Source organism: Gopherus flavomarginatus, chromosome 1 (genome assembly GCF_025201925.1).
Source record: "Gopherus flavomarginatus isolate rGopFla2 chromosome 1, rGopFla2.mat.asm, whole genome shotgun sequence".
In the NCBI taxonomy this organism is placed as follows: Eukaryota; Metazoa; Chordata; order Testudines; family Testudinidae; genus Gopherus; species Gopherus flavomarginatus.
In genome coordinates, this window is record NC_066617.1 from 65,322,476 (window position 1) to 65,339,251 (window position 16,776).

General features: G+C 43.9%; 1 protein-coding gene across 1 annotated transcript in view; it reads right to left on the reverse strand.

Moving 5' to 3' along the window:
- The window catches only part of PPM1H (protein phosphatase, Mg2+/Mn2+ dependent 1H), a 215,571-nt gene extending 199,293 nt beyond the window's left edge, over positions 1 to 16,278 (reverse strand). The window contains exon 1 of the mRNA XM_050923794.1: positions 15,679 to 16,278. Within this exon, the coding sequence (XP_050779751.1) occupies positions 15,679 to 15,914 (236 nt within the window). The 5' untranslated portion in view covers positions 15,915 to 16,278. The remainder of the gene's footprint in view (positions 1 to 15,678) is intronic.
- Positions 16,279 to 16,776: the final 498 nt, after the last annotated feature.

Below are 16,776 nucleotides of genomic sequence, written 5' to 3' on the forward strand. Positions count from 1 at the left end.
TTATTTAACCACTGCCTCCTCTTGCCACATACCACTTACAAATATCTAACTCAAGGAAAATAAAATTTAGCTTAAATAAAATTCTGGGTTGAGATCTTACACCAAATTTCAGTCCAAATGATACATATCCCTGAAATATCAGCTGTGTAATGGTAGCACTGAGACCAAGCACCATTTTCATGCTATTTAAAAGTGTTCATAACCAATAATTTAGGGAACTCTGATTCAGATCTCAGTTACACTGGTGTAAAACCTTGGTAATTTCACTGAAACCAATGGAGTTATTAGGATTTGCACCAACATGTAGCAGATCAGCAACAGACTCAATGTGCTCAAGGAGAAGATAGCGAGGTACCATAAAAACAAAGCGTACGACCAATATATGCAGATTGCGATATAAACATTTGAGAGAGAGAAGATGGGTGAGATAATATATTTTATTGGCCCAACTTCTCTTGGTGGAAGGTACAAGTGGGGACTCATGTGACTCAAGTCGTGACCCACATGGGCTCAGTCTGTGTGCCTGCAAAGAACTGCAGGACCATGGCCTGTACTGCTCATGGCAGTCCACTGACATATGGATGTATTGGAATAAAACACCAATTCTATAGAATTTACTTTTAAGTTTAACATCTGGTATGATTTGACTAAGAGTCAGAACAGCTAGGTTCTATCACCAGTCACATTTCTTCTGTGACCTTAGTAAATTAATTTAGGTCAAAATTTGCAAGAATTGGTCCTCAGAGTTAGAACTAAAGGATTTAGGAGCATAAGTCAGGGTCATTAACTACTGGAATTCTGTACCAACAGTTGTGGTGGCTTCTCCATCACTGGCAATTTTCAAATCAAGATCAGATGTTTTTCTAAAAGATCTGTAAGACAAATCCAGCAGTTTCCTGGAATATCTTTGGGAGATCTTACTATATTAAATGTACGTACCATTTTGGGCCAGGGATTGTATGTAATTCCATGGGGGAGGATGGGGAGAGGACCCAAGCCCTTCAGAAACTCACAAGAGAGGGAGAGATTCATCAAATTCACTCAGGTTATAACAACATCTCCCGAGGGGTACCACCACTTAGAAAGATCTGTATATTGTCAGGAACAAGGACTTGCAGTTGTACCTGCCTAGTCTCCAAGCAGCCCATGAGAACAACGGAGCCGCAGAACAGCCACCTGCTTGACCACTGATGGCTGAGGAAGTCAGCAGGCCTGTTCTAAACCCAGCAGCAACTGGGTCTCTGCCTGCTCAGTGCACATGTCCTCAGCTACAATCTCTCCTGTACCTGCTCTGCTCCTAGCCTGGCTCCAGCCCTCATCCTGTCTTGTTCCCAGCCCTGCTTCTGTCCTGCCTAGTCCCCTCCAGCATGGTTCCTGACTCTGGCTCTCACCCTTGGCTTGGATTTCTGGTTCCTGACTCACTGTGACCTGTGCCCTTGCTCCAGCCACTAGGCCTGACTGCCCATGTCCCTGTGCCTGACAGTTTGAGCAGCCCATAAGGGATAAAAGCAGGCTCTGCTGCCAGAGTGTACCCCACAAGGGTCCACATCCCCATGACAGAATTAATGAAGCTCCTGCAGAGTCTATCAACTCAATTTAGCACCCTGCAGGCACAGACTGCAGCCTCATGGGTAAACACTACACCACCGACTGTTCATTCCCCTCATAGAATCATAGAAATGAAGGGCTGGACGGGACTTTGAGAGGCCATCAAGTCCAGCCCCCTGCACTGTGACAGGGCCACGTAAACATAGACCATCCTTGACAGATGTTTGTCCAACTTGTTTTTTAAAGTTTTAAAATGACGGGGACACCACAACCTCCCTTGGAAGCCTATTCTGGACCTTACTTACCCTAATAGTTAGAAAGTTTTTCCTAATATCTAACTTAACCTCCCTTGCTGCAGATTAAGCCCATTGCTTCTTGTCCTACACTCAAGGCACATGAAGAACAGTTGGCCACCAGCCTCTTTATAACAGCCCTTAACAGATTGGAAGGCTTATCAGGTCACCCCCAGTCTTCTTTTCTCAAGATTAAACATGCCCAGTTTTGTCAACCATGGGTTTTCTGAACCATCAGTGGCTCCTGTTCCCACCAACCCTGCCAGGAGAAGCAGTGGCATGGGCCTTCTTGGCTTGAGAAGACTAGTCCTCTTCTGGGCCAGTTTGAGGAGCGTGCCTGTGCCATGTTGGTTGTTTTTGATTACCTGAACTGCATGCACACAGCCAAGGCCGCACGGCAGGTCCTGCGGCAGAGAGTCCAGAGGATAGCCAGCTATGCTGCAGACTTTCAGAACCTTGTGATGGACACTGAATGAAATGAGGCTACTCAGTGCTACAACCTCTGGCTCAGCCTGAACGTGATGAACTGGTGAGGGCAGAACTCCCAGCCAGCCTGGAATCACTTATTGACCTAAGTATTAAGATTCATGACCGGCCATCAGAACTGTGACCATAGGCACCATTGTATTCACACCTTACACACTACTGCAATGATTTTTGTACAAAATATGCATTGTGTGATATCTGAAAACTAAAACCACACTGGGCAATAATATTTAAAATACATGTAACAATGCTGAATGAGAAATTATGGGTGCTCATTAATAGTGTGCTTTAAAATCTGCTTAAACCAGGCATGTCATGGGGAGTTGATAAACAGATTTCCTCCAGACAAATCAAAGAGGCTGACACCTCAAACCAGGGGTAGCCCAAATTCAATGGGCTATTCATTTGTATCAGAGGCTGCAGCACGAGAATAATTTGCATAGTAGCAACAACCAGCATGGGACGAACCAGCAAAGAGCCTTTTTTTCCTGACATCGCAGCTCTTCTACTCAGAATAAACTAATGAACTTTATCTGGGGTACCCTTCAGAAGAATCAATTTCAAAAGGTACATGGGACTATAAAGAGACAGGCAAAACAACCCGAAGTTTTCTTTCACCTAAGACGACAAATGAACCAAACACTTTGGATTTCATGGGAGAGCCTAACCAAGGGGATGGTCAGCCGTCTTGCTGGAAGGAGGGACAAATGAACCAAACACTTCGGATTTCGTGGGAGAGCCTAACCAAAGGGATGGTCAGCCGTCTTGCTGGAAGGAGGAAGTCAGCAGACCTGTTCCTAAACCCAGCAGCAACTGATCTCTGCCTGCTCAGTGCACATGCCCTCAGCTACAATCTCTCCTGTACCTGCTCTGCTCCTAGCCTGGCTCTAGCCTCATTCTGTCTTGTTCCCAGCCCCGCTTCTGTCCTGCCTCGTCCTCTCCAGCCCTGCTCTCCTGTGTGGTTCCTGACTCTGGCTCTCACCCTTGGCTTGGACTTCTGGTTCCTGACTCACTGTGACCTGTGCCCTTGCACAGTCTTGGTTCAAGGTGAGTCTTCATCACTAGTAAGCCCCTTTTCACTTTTATTTGCTTGTAACCATTTCTAACTTTTATCTCTTATGCCTGAACTCACTTAAAATCTCTCTCTTTTGTTAATAAATTTGTTTTAAGCTAAATCAAATGTGTTTGAAGTGATTACTAACTCCAGTTAAAGCAATAAACTACTGTGCTTTTGTCTCTTTAAACCAACAACAGACCTTATTACTTCTCTAAAGTGTTCCAGGAGAGGACTGGATATTTCAGGGCTAATGGTTTGGGGGAAGTTTGGGCACAGATGGTTTTGGGGTCACTTGGCTAGTGTAACCGAGGTTGGTGGAGACCAGAGTGTAGCTGGGGTGTAACTCTGCTGGTGTTAGAGTTGCTGAACCAGGGCTGCCTAACTCACAGATACAGATACACATGCTTGTGTGCTGGCTAGGAGAATCCAGACAGGGAGCTACGGAAGCAGAGTAGTTTAAGGGATGCAGGGTTAAAGGACAAGCAGTGACAACCTCTCACTGCTCTGGGTTGCACCAGAAAGACAAACCCAGCCAAGCGGAACTATGACATCTGGGACAAGGAGCTGCTTGAAATTAAGACAACTTTTCAGGAGTGGCATTGCCTTCTTGAAGAATCTCAATCCCCAGTTCAGATCCTTAATGGATCACAAAAATTTGGAGTATGGCCTGAAACCTAAACCAATGCCAGATCCCTTTTCTTTGCCCAATTTGATTTAGTTGTAACATATCAGCCACATATGAGAAATGGGAAGACAGATGTCCTGTCCTGCAAGCATGAACTGGCCAAGTTACATTATGTGAGATACCATTTTCCACCCTACTTAAGCTATTCAAGTTTGTCTTTGGAACAGTGGACAGGAATCTAAATGTGCCTCATTCAATTCCTGCTGCCTCACGACACTTTTGCCACCCAGACCCTAGATGATGCGGGCACTCAACAGGATTCAGAGTTTCAGTTACACTATGGAATTCTCCACCAGACACACTGCATTTATGTTTCAGACGGCTAGCCTAGACTCAAGGTTCTCAAACTATGTCATGATTCCTGGCTCACACGCCAATTCAGCCAAACTAAAACCAGGATTGAAAAATTTCTGGTGGCCATGAATATAGTCATATGTTAGGAAATGCACTGACTCCTGCAACCTGTGTTCCTAGACCAAGAATCTTTGAGGAAGGGCGTTTGGTCTCTTTCAGCCCCTCCTTCAGCCCCTACCCAGCCTCAGCCCTGGATTTCATATTAGAACAGCCCCACTCTCTGTTGATCTCCTGAGCAAGACTGCACACATTACCCCTCCTGCATGGTTCTCATCACTCTGGAAACTGCTTGCCTCTTTCTTGAGCACATCTTCTAGCTCCACAGACTACCAGCAGGCATTGTGTTGAATCAAGGCCCACAGTGCGTCTCCTGTTTCTGATGAGAGCGCTTCAAACTCTTGGGGGTAGAACTCTTCACCTCCTCTGCATATCATCCACAGACCAATGTGCAGATGGAGTAAGTAAACCAGATTCTGCAAAGGGACCTTAACAGCACAGGGACACATAGAAGGAACCAAAAAGCACAGATCATTTTGTATTGGTTCTTCCAAAGCAACAGTTATTGGAGGCTGCTATAAATATCTCAATGGTAAAATGAGAATTAAAAATAAAACATATTGGGATCTGGGATCTTCCTCTACCAGAATATAATTCTTTTGAAGGAACATTGAATCAAAGTTTGAGCCCAAAGCATTTGACAGTGTTTCTTATCCTGCAGATGTGTCCACTGGAGTTAATAAGAAACTGACATTATCTCAGAGTGAAACTGGCAGACTGTTCTTTCTAAACAACAGGGACAGACAACAGAGTAACACAGTTTTGCACCAGATCTGCTTCATTCCTACCAATTATAGAGATGGTAATAGGGTGGCACTCCTCCTCCCAGATTGGTTATCAATGCCAGAGCTTCACAGAATTCAGCTAGTGAAGGAAGCCTCAGTGTGGAAAAGAAGAATGAAAATTACAGTGAACTAGGAAACACATGCTAAACAACTGAAATGAGTTGCACTGGATTCTCAGATGACAGTTCTTTTCTCTTTTCTTTAATTCCATGAAACCATACGATCTCCTAGGATACAGTTCTTACTATAGTTCAGCAATCCTGGATTGCTGCTCTAGACCTTCTCTCTTCAATCTAGACTTTACAACTTCATTCTGAATTTCATAAGTAGTCCTAGCTCCAGCATTCCAGCTGTAGATGGGCAATTAACACAGTTCAGGGATTGCATTCCTATCTTGTTTCCTTCAGAACTGCATGCATTCACACTACACAATAATGAAAATGTTAAGACAAATGATTTACCTTACTCCCTTTAGTTCCGAAAATGACAAAAATTGTGCTGCAAAAGCCAACTGCCCAAAGGCGTGGAAAGCACTGGTCTAAGCAGAAGGCTGAGAGCCAGGAACTCCCGAGACCCACTTCCAGTGCTCATACCCTTTGCAGGTCTCAACCTCTCTGCCTCAATTTCTTCACCTGTGAAATTGAAATATTAACCTAAACACACCCTTCCCCAGATTGCTTTGAAAATAAATTAATATTTGCAAAGCACTTGGCAGATTAAAGGCATTACACAAATGTTAAGTGCTAGCTCTCATGGGAGGAGTGGAATTTCTAAAGCCCTTGTAAATATGTCATTTCTGTAGTCTGTTTTGCAGGAGGGTGAAGGTATATGGGCTTGAAGAGAAGCTTAATATATCACATTACATAAGAAGACCACATACCCAGAGGATCTGAATTTTAAAGTAACTTACCAGGCCACACACTACTGCTCTCAACTAAAGAAGGAAACCAAGAATTCATTGTTCTCTAGAATTTAAATTAAATACTGAAATTCAACTTCGTGCGTGTTCATCCCTGATTAGAGAGAGGCCAGGAGAACAAGAGCAGGAGGCTTGTTTCAGAGTTCTTCTTTTACCATACGTACTTCTTACTGAAATCACATAGAGCAGAATTAGCACAGCCTATAAGAAACCTGTTTACAGTGGGAACATGAGTCAAGCTCCTAACTGACTACTGAAAACAGCAGCTCCCAGAAATGATAAACTACTTTTAATTCACATGAGCACAACTGCTGTGTTATCTCCTGTTAACAGTATGGTCTGGGGGTTAGAACAAGGGACTGGGAGTCAGGACTTATAGGTTCTATTCCAGGCTCTTCCATCAATCATAGGCAAGTAAGAACCTCAGTGCCTCAGTTTACCCATTGGCATGGTTGAAATAATAGTACTTGCCTACCTCAGAGGGTTGTTACAAGGCTTAATGTAATGTTAAGATCCTAAGTATTATCATATGAAGGGTAATTCAAGTCATTCCTGTACAACATATCTCCACTATCTTGTCTCAGAAGTTAGAAACTTTGGGCTGGCACTTTCAGTCTTTATATTTTGATCTTTAGTCTTTCAAGCAACATTCTTGTACATCCAGCTTAAAGGCAATGAATCTGAGTAAGTAATACAGTAAGAAAATTACTTGCAATGTCATCAGCTTAAGAAAAGGACCAGCACATCAAGAAAAAAAAAACATATCCTGTTTTTCTTCCCTGTTTCCAAAATATTATTGCTGTAACAACGTGGCATTATAATGATGTTGTATAAGGCAACAGTTACACAATACTTCACCTAGAGCTCTACATCCATTATGGGTCAGTGATCACCACATCGCAGAGAAAATGTAATTGCTAGTGCAGCCTGCAGTGCAGAAAAGATGTAATATTGAAAGACATCTAAAGTGAAACATTATGAAAAGAGCCTGAAAACACTGGACATGTGTTTCATCAAAAAAGAAGAGCACCGTTGGGATAAGAAGTCATCAGTGTTTCAACGCTATTAAGGAAATACACACACACACACCCCAAAAACCTTACCCAACTATTCAAACAAACAGCAGAGATCAAAGCACAATTTAGAAAGGAGTTAAGGCAAAATTTGCTTTTTGCATATGGTCATAGATAGTCCAGTTCAGAACAGTATCAAAGACAACCGTTGAATACTTTGAAGGGGCATCTACAGGAGTTTCTCAGAGAGATCGTAGGAAGGCGAGATACTGAGAAATGAGGAAATAAGGTGGCCAGACAAGACTGGCTGGGACCTCATCACTTAGACTCTTATTAATTTACAAAAGAAATTATAGCACAGAGTTTTGAGCTACAAGAAATACATGTTAGCATTTAATCCAGTTGGAGTAGAACTAGAGCATTGTTTTACTGTCAAATCTGTTAAAGAACAATTTCTTAGTATGGGAAAGTGCTTGATTATTTATTGAATGAAATTTCTTCAGCACAACTAGCTGGGCTATTCCCCAGTAAGTCCAAGAAAAGTTTGTTAGCCCTAAATATATTCTGGAGTAAAAGAAAGTGGACTGACCTTTATCACTGTATTACAGGTTAGCCCCCAAACCCTAACCAGCACCAAGGCCCCATACAAACAAAAACAGAAGAAACACCTCTGTCCTAAAGAGTTTCTGATTTACTTTAAGACAACAACAGACTGTAAAACAAATGAAGGGAATGGAGGAGGAAGGATGAGAGTAAACGTGATTGGAACGTGTAGTTGTCTAGGTTAGCTATGGGCACAGCTAAGACACCACTGAGTGTCAATCAGTTATTTAGCTGAATCCTACAATTCTAAAATTATAAAGTTATTTTAGTAGCCTTAGTTCATTAGTCTGTTTAGCAAGCATGAAACAAGGCTGAAAGCAGAGTCAGCACACATTCTCTTGAGAAGAGGATGATGGGAAAGCAGTGTACATTGAGGAAACTGCTGTAAGAAAATAGGAATAACTTCACAGTGAGCTTCCCTCCTATTAACAGAGTAATCTAAATAAGCAAAAGACCAACAGACAAGTTATGTATGGCAGAATGTAAAGCCATCAAGAGGACAGACCTAATGCCTCTTGAGAATGGCCCAACACTCAGGAAAACAGAAGGTACTTTGCAAAACGTCAGATGGCTAAATGTCAAATTGCAACTTTTCCATGCTCAAGCTGACCACTTCTCAAAAAAAAAGAAAGAAGGCATGTTAGGTAGAGAAGAGCAAGTGTATTTAAAACAATTAGTCTTTTTCATTAGAGGTACAGTACATCTGGGAAAAAAGAAATTGTATCTTGAATTGTTGATAAAAATATATTAATCCTTGATGTAAAAAATCAACAGAAGTCAGTGGTGTTATACCAAAGAAACACTGGCGTGCACAGGCAGAAACTGTGGAAAAACAGCATCGCTTGCCTCATAACCTAAGTCGTGCAGAATGCAATGCCATCCACAGCCTCAGAAACCACCCAGACATCATCATCAAAGAGGCTGATAAAGGAGGTGCTGTTGTCATCATGAACAGGTCTGACTACCAAAAGGAGGCTACCAGACAATTCTCCAACACCAAATTCTACAGGCCACTTCCCTCAGATCCCACTGAGGAATACACTAAGAAACTGCAACATCTACTCAGGACACTCCTTACACTAACACCGGAACAAATCAACGTACCCTTAGAGCCCCGACCAGGGTTATTTTATCTACTACCCAAGATCCACAAACCCGGAAATCCTGGACGCCCCATCATCTCGGGCATTGGCACTCTCACTGAAGGACTGTCTGGATATGTGGACTCTCTACTCAGACCCTATGCCACCAGCACTCCCAGCTATCTCCGTGACACCACTGATTTCCTGAGGAAACTACAATGCATTGGTGACCTTCCAGAAAACACCATCCTAGCCACCATGGATGTAGAGGCTCTCTACACGAACATCCCACACACAGATGGAATACAAGCAGTCAGGAACAGTATCCCTGATGATGCTATAGCACAACTGGCTGCTGAGCTCTGTGCCTTTATCCTCACACACAACTATTTCAAATTTGATGACAATATATATCTCCAGATCAGTGGCATAGCTATGGGCACCCACATGACCCCACAATATGCTAATATTTTTATGGCCGACCTGGAACAACGCTTCCTCAGCTCTCGTCCACTCATGCCCCTTCTCTACCTATGCTACATTGATGACATCTTCATCATCTGGACCCATGGGATGGAGTCTCTGGAAAAATTCCACCACAATTTCAACAGCTTCCACCCCACCATCAACCTCAGCCTGGACCAATCTACACGGGAGGTCCACTTCCTAGACACCACGGTGCAAATAAGTGATGGTCACATTACCACCACCCTATACCAAAAACCTACCGACTGCTATGCCTACCTTCATGCCTCCAGCTTCCATCCCGGGCACATCACATGATCCATTGTCTACAGCCAAGCACTGAGGTACAACCGCATTTGCTCTAACCCCTCAGACGGAGACCAACACCTACAAAATCTCCACCAAGCATTCTCAAAACTACAATACCCGCATGAGGAAATAAAGAAATAGATCAACAGAGCCAGACGTGTACCCAGAAACCTCCTACTGCAAGACAAACCCAAGAAAAACGAACAGGACTCCACTGGCCATCACATACAGTCCCCAGCTAAAACCTCTCCAACGCATCATCAGGGATCTACAACCCATCCTGGACAATGATCCCACACTTTCACAGACCTTGGGTGGCAGGCCAGTCCTTGCCCACAGGCAACCTGCCAACCTGAAACATATTCTCACACGTAACTGCACACTGCACCATAGTAACTCTAGCTCAGGAACGAACTCATGCAACAAACCTCGATGCCAACTCTGCCCACGTATCTACACCAGCGACACCATCACAGGACCTAACCAGATCAGCCACATCATCACCGGTTCATTCACCCGCACGTCCACCAATGTAATATACGCCATCATATGCCGGCAATGCCCCTCTATGTACATCGGCCAAACTGGAGAGTCGCTACGGAAAAGGATAAACGGACACAAATCAGATATTAGGAATGGCAATATACAAAAACTTGTAGGAGAACACTTCAATCTCCCTGGCCACACAATAGCAGACCTTAAGGTGGCCATCCTGCAGCAAAAAAACTTCAGGACCAGACTTCAAAGAGAAGCTGCTGAGCTTCAGTTCATCTGGAAATTTGACACCATCAGCTCAGGATTAAACAAAGATTGTGAATGGCATGCCAATTACAGAACCAGTTTCTCCTCTCTTGGTTTTCACACCTCAACTGCTAGAACAGGGCCTCATCCTCCCTGATTGAATTACCTCATTATCTCTAGCTTGCCTGCATATATATACTTGCCCCTGGAAATTTCCACTACATGCATCTGACGAAGTGGATATTCACCCACGAAAGCTCATGCTCCAAAACGTCTGTTAGTCTATAAGGTGCCACAGGACTCTTTGCTGCTTTTACAGATCCAGACTAACACGGCTACCCCTCTGATACTTGACTGGCATAATGTTTATTCTAAAATTACCAGTGCTTTAAGATAGTTTGATAGGGCTGTATGTATCAGGTGAGTCAGAGCATCTCTCATCATAAAGTAAAAAAAACAAACGAAAAAAACCAAACCAACACCACCGATTTGAGAGAGAGTTTTTTTTGATGGACAAAATTGCATGAACATTATTAGTTACCTTTGGAATAAAGGAAGTGTCTAGCTGAAAGAAATAACTATCTTTTGTCATTCTAAAGAAAGGGTGGCTCTGTTGTCAAAGCTTGATAGGTGTCAATTCTTCTGGCTGAAGTAACAGCTAGAAGGGAGATTATTTTCCACGAGACAACTGTTCAGTGAATAAGCAAATAAGGAAATCTCAGCAAGTCCCTGCAGATCCCATATTCAGATACCAGGAAGAAACAATACTTATTCTTGAGGATTTTCTCTCTTTTTTGCTCTACCTAGTATCCACATTGTTATACAATTCCACCTGAATGTGGAATATAGAGAATGATACCAGACTGCAAATCTCAGATTTTAAGGATAGTTTATTAATCAAAATTAGAAACAAACTAGAATGTTGTCACTTAATTTTGCTGAGTTTAACAAATTGTTGTGTAGCAAATCCTTACAAATGAGTGAACTTGTGAACAAATTGTAACATTTCTGTAAAAGAAATACAAACATTCTGAAATGATAACATGGGAGATGCAAGAGAAAAGGGGAAAGGAGGATGGGCTGTTCCAAGAGATAACTCCAGACTTGGCAGCAAATACCCTTTCATTGTGGCAAGATATGGTGGGACCCAAGCAGTTACCATTATCACTTTAGTCACAAAGATAGTGAGAGATCATGAAGATCCCATCTCTTTGGGGATCAATTATGGAAGAAATCATTGAAGTAAAGCCTTCCTTCATCTTTGTGACTGGAGTCCTTATTTTGTCTGTGGTCCCAGTAGTCTGAGTTCAGCCAGTACTAAAATATATATCTAAATAAAGATCTCTAGCCTATCAGAATAGCTTCTAAATGCTGACTCAAGTTTGTATGATGCCTTGAAGATGGATGCCAACAATAAAAGGACCTCTGGAGCCATAGGTAAACTGCCATGTCTGTTACAAACATTATGTGAAACCTAAAAAGATCCTACTATCTGTAATAGGAAAATTGATTTCATCCCATGCACAGTAAGAGTGCATTTGCTTTCTTTGCTCATGCCTAGATTTTCATAATTGTTGCTGATTTCTAGGTAGGGACTTGTTTATGCAAAGAGCTGACAAGATATTGCGGTAAAGAAGTTAGTAAAGGAATTCCAATATGGAAACAAAGGCATCGAGTTGATCACAGAGAGATAATTCTTTATCTAGAAGATGCAGTTTAAAACACAATGGAAAAGGAGTTAAGAACAGTCTTTTCTAGCCTTGCCTCTTGAGCAAAAACTAGAGAAGCAAGGACTAAGTCACGTCCTCAAATATTATGTCATGAGTTACTGCACAGAGATAGCAGACTTCCCTCTGATATCCCTTCAATTAAATTACTATGGGAGATATCTATGGAAAAGAAAATATTCCATTACAGTACAAATGTTAAAAAGTAGTGTAGGAGGACTTAGTTATTTACAATAAAGCAAATCAACTTTTTTTAAAAATACATTCCACCTTCCTATCCTTTTTCCAGGTGACTTTAAATTTCTGCCATCTCTTTTCTCCCCTTGATATATGGGCATAACACCCATTATCACCAAATTGTATGTTGAGCTGAGGGAAGAACAGGTCATTTTATATATAAACACCAAATCCTGTCATGATTAAGCCACAAAGTTGTTAGCCTCCACCCCCTGCAAAAAATAAATGTGAAGTTGGCAAACATGAAGAGTTTGCCATGGTTTTCCTTTGTAATACAACAATTCCCTGAACCTACATCCATTTTCTTTGCTCAGTAATGACTGTTTTTCCTGCTTTGCATTGGGAAGATGGTGCAATTTTGACATTTGCTTATTTCACCACAGCTTCTGTAAATAATATGTTGATATTCTACTGTGAAACACAATTTCAAAAGTTCTAGAATTTTGTTTCCGAGACAAACATTAGGGGAAAAATTTGCTAAGGAGACTATTTTCCCTCTCTTTCTTCAGCAGTGGAAGAGTTCCCAATCGGCCCTATTCAACACCCATTTACGTCAATAAATGTCTCCCAATGAGTTCAGTGGGAGTTGGATCAGGCCTTAAAAGCTGTGCGAAACTAATGGATTGTCTCTTCTCACATAGCTACCAACAGGTCCTGCACGTTAACTGAACTGCACACCAAATAAATTTCACTTCTGCAGTGTTAATCATATAGGTAAGATGAAGACCTTCTTTTACTTATCACAACCACCATAAAGAAAATGGCTATCTGCAAACATTAATTCATATAAGGAATACAATGTCCCACTATTCTTTTGTTTTCTAGCATCACACTTTTCCTTCATGAAAGTCTCATTCCACATTAAAACTTCGTTGGACTCCCAGACATGTGATTAGTCCACTAACAACAATCTATTTCGTACTTCATTACTGACTTGCCATGTCCTTTAGCGAATCATTGGACCTCAGTTAGCCCCTTTGGTAAAGAACAATTGAGTTACAGATTATTTTAGGACCAGAACAATTTAAAGTTTTATAAACATTCAAACCTCACCCATTTTGATAGCTCACAGAGAAGTTGTTTGATGGTCCCTAAAATCATGAGGAGAAAGAAAACTTAAAATTCTCTAAATCCCATTTTACATTTTAGCACTTCCAATCATGTTAGAATCACGTTAGAACAGATCATTTTTACCTTTTTATAGGGCTATATTTGCTCATTAAGGCCTTGTTCCTACTCCTAAAGTTGTCAGAGTTAGTCTTTAAAGGTAATAGAAAAACTATGTCTATGTTACCACTTTTGCCAGTATAACTTGTGTCGGGAGTGTGAAAAAAAAAACCCCACCACCCCTCTGATCAATATACTTTACACCAACAGAATTGCCAGTGTGGACAGTACTATGTTGGCAAGACAGTTTCTCTTGCCAACATAGTTACTGCCACTTGTTGGGGATGATTTAATTATGTCGACAGGAGAGCTCTCTTCTGTCGGCATAGAGCGGCTTCACAGGAGACCTTATAGCTGTGCCGCTGTAAGCTCTCTAGTGTAGACACGGCATTGCATTAGGTCCTAGGACACAGAGCCTCACAGAAAGGAAGATCTCTCTCTCCCAGCTCCTGGATTGTTTGTAGCTTCTGTAATTTATGCATTGCTATTGCCATGGTTGGCCTTACAGTTTGTAATCTCCAGACCTCAATCATGCTCCCACTGAAGCAAACGGTAAAACTAATAGTGAATTCAACGGGAGCCAAATCATGCACCAACACATAAGTCTCTCTGTAACTGGTTGCTTTGTTGAACAGTGGGATGGGGGCCTCCCATCCAAGCAAGCTCTGTACTTTGTGTCCTGCTCTTGAAGAACTGGCCCTAAGAGGTCACTTGCCTTGATTGTGCTTACGACTGGAACTGGCTACTGAACAGATACACAATTCCTTCCAAAATAAACAGCAACGATACAACTCAAGGCAATGATCTATGGGCGCTGCAGTGAGTGGCTAGAACTATTCATTTGTCAGCTTGTCCATATCTTCACAGTATGTTTCCTTTCCATTCATTTAGAGCTTGGGATCCTCAAGTCCCTCTTAAACGTGGATCTTCAATACAATATTTGCAATGGGAAGTCTTGCCTCTTCAGTGCATCAGAGGGAAGATATTAGGCCAGCACAAAATGTACTTGAATGCAGCTAGCTCTAAAGGAAGCTGCACAAGAACTTGTCTCTTCACCATTCCTTGATAATAAGCTTCTCCACAAACTATTTAAATCAAGTTTAGTGTCAGTGCATATTTTCATTCAAGTCAGCAATAAACATAAAGCTGCTCAACTGATTTATTTCCCCGCTGCAACCCAATGCTGATAGTCATTTTCAAAGGAGTACAAAAGTCTGACTTTCATCAAATCCCCCCTTATCCGGGCATTCACAATACATTCAGTCACCAGCAATTACCACCGGGATTTAGAAGAGCATTTTATCATTTTAATCCTTTGACTGAGGAAAATTAAGTATGTAGTATAGCTGTAAACATCAATTGTGATTGTGTAGAAGTCTGAGATACAGGAAATGAGCTAGGGCGCAAGAGCACCAGAGGACTACTGTAGTCTCCTTCATTCCACCTTCCTAGCCCAGCTCCCAGAGCCAATATGTTGGAGGAAGGAGAATGGAAATTTTTTAGAATGGGAGTGATCAATGACAAACACTGGTGTTATGCTCTGAGCTGCACAGGCCTGGGAAGGGATGTGTTAAATCCTAGTTCCCCATCCTCTCCAGCAACACAACCAGAGATAGCCACCTAACATAGTCCTCTCACTCAAACACGCTTATGCACCAATTATGGATTAGCCAAAATTCGGTTATTAAAAGGTCTGTAATAATTTCTGCCCCCGTGACCTAAGGGGCAGCCCAGAGAGAAAAGCAGAACAACATTATTTTGCAAAAGAGGGGGTTCACTTCAGGAAGGGAGAAAGCAGCCTGCCCTGTGAGAGGCTCCAAGCAAGAGACCTACTCAACTCAACACATGCACCACCCACCCGCAGCAGGGGCAGAAACCATCCCCGCTAGATGGGCACGCCTGGGGGGGTCGGGGGTAGAGGGCTGCCGGCCCCCAGGGGCCCTAGCCCCATGGCACGGGAAGAGAAGGAGGCAGGAGCAGTGAGGGGCTGATGTGCATTACCCTTGATGTGCCCGCATACTAACCAGCCTGTGTGCTCTGCTGCCCCCCACACCTCCCCGGAGCGCCGCCGATACCGCCCCTCCAGCTGACACTCCTTGCCCGGGCTGGGGGCGGGGGGGGGGCCGAGCCGGGGGGGCTGCTGTACTCACTCGGCGTATCCCGTGGTCCAGGGCAGGCGCTTGGTCTCCTTGCTGAGGATGAGGATGGGCCGGGCGATGTGGTCGGCGGAGCACTCGACCTCGTCCGCAGACAGCCCCAGGAACTCGGGTCTCCCGTAGGGGAAGCGCAGGGGCAAGTCCGAGCCGCCGCCGTGCTCCGAGCCCGAGCTGCCAGCCATGATGCCGCCCATGAAATTGGCCACGGCAGACTTCACCCGAGTGAGCATGTTACCCCCGCCGGCCGCCCCCGCAGCACCATCCAGCGCGGGGAGCCGGGCGCACCCAGGGCCAGCGCGCCGCGCCTCAGGCTGCCCCCGCGACACTTCCGCAATGGAGGAGCTGCATGGAGCGAGCGGCCAGGAAATTCACCAGCAGGGACGAGCGAGGAGCCGCGGCGGCTGCGGAGCGCTGGCTGCAGCAGCAGCAGGTTCCCCCTCCCAGTGCGAGGAGCGCTGAACTAAGCCCAGGAGCAGCGGCAGCGGCGGCGGCTGCGTCATGTGATTTATCCGAGCAGCTTCCTGCTCCTCCTGCTGCAAAAAAACTCCTGGCACAGGCTTGGCAGGGGCAGCGGAGGGGTTGGGGCGGCAGCTCCCCACCCCCCGGCAGCAGCAATGCAGGCGCCTTAGGTGCGCTGAGGAATGTTTTCAGGAGGGAGGAGTGGTTAGGATCGTGGGCAGGTTGGGGTAATCAGAAAGCTGGTAATAAAACAGGTGTGAATGCCCGCCCTGCCCGGAGGGATCTGGGAGCGCACTTTGTGACATCAGTGATCCCCCTAAAGTCGGCTTGAGTAAAGCCATCAGAATGTGGCCCCAGCCAAAGTGATTATGTGAGTACGGTTCCCTTTAAGTAAATAAAGAGCCCCGCAATTAAGGATTGCATGGTGGAAACCGGGAAATCCTGAGGCATCTGCAAATTTGACACCATCAGCTCAGTATTGAACAAAGACTGTGAATGGCTTGCCAACTACAGAACCAGTTTCTCCTCTCTTGGTTTTCACACCTCAACTGCTGGGAACAGGGCCTCATCCTCCCTGACTGAACTGACCTCGTTATCTCTAGCTTGCTTGCTAGCATATATATACCTGCCCCT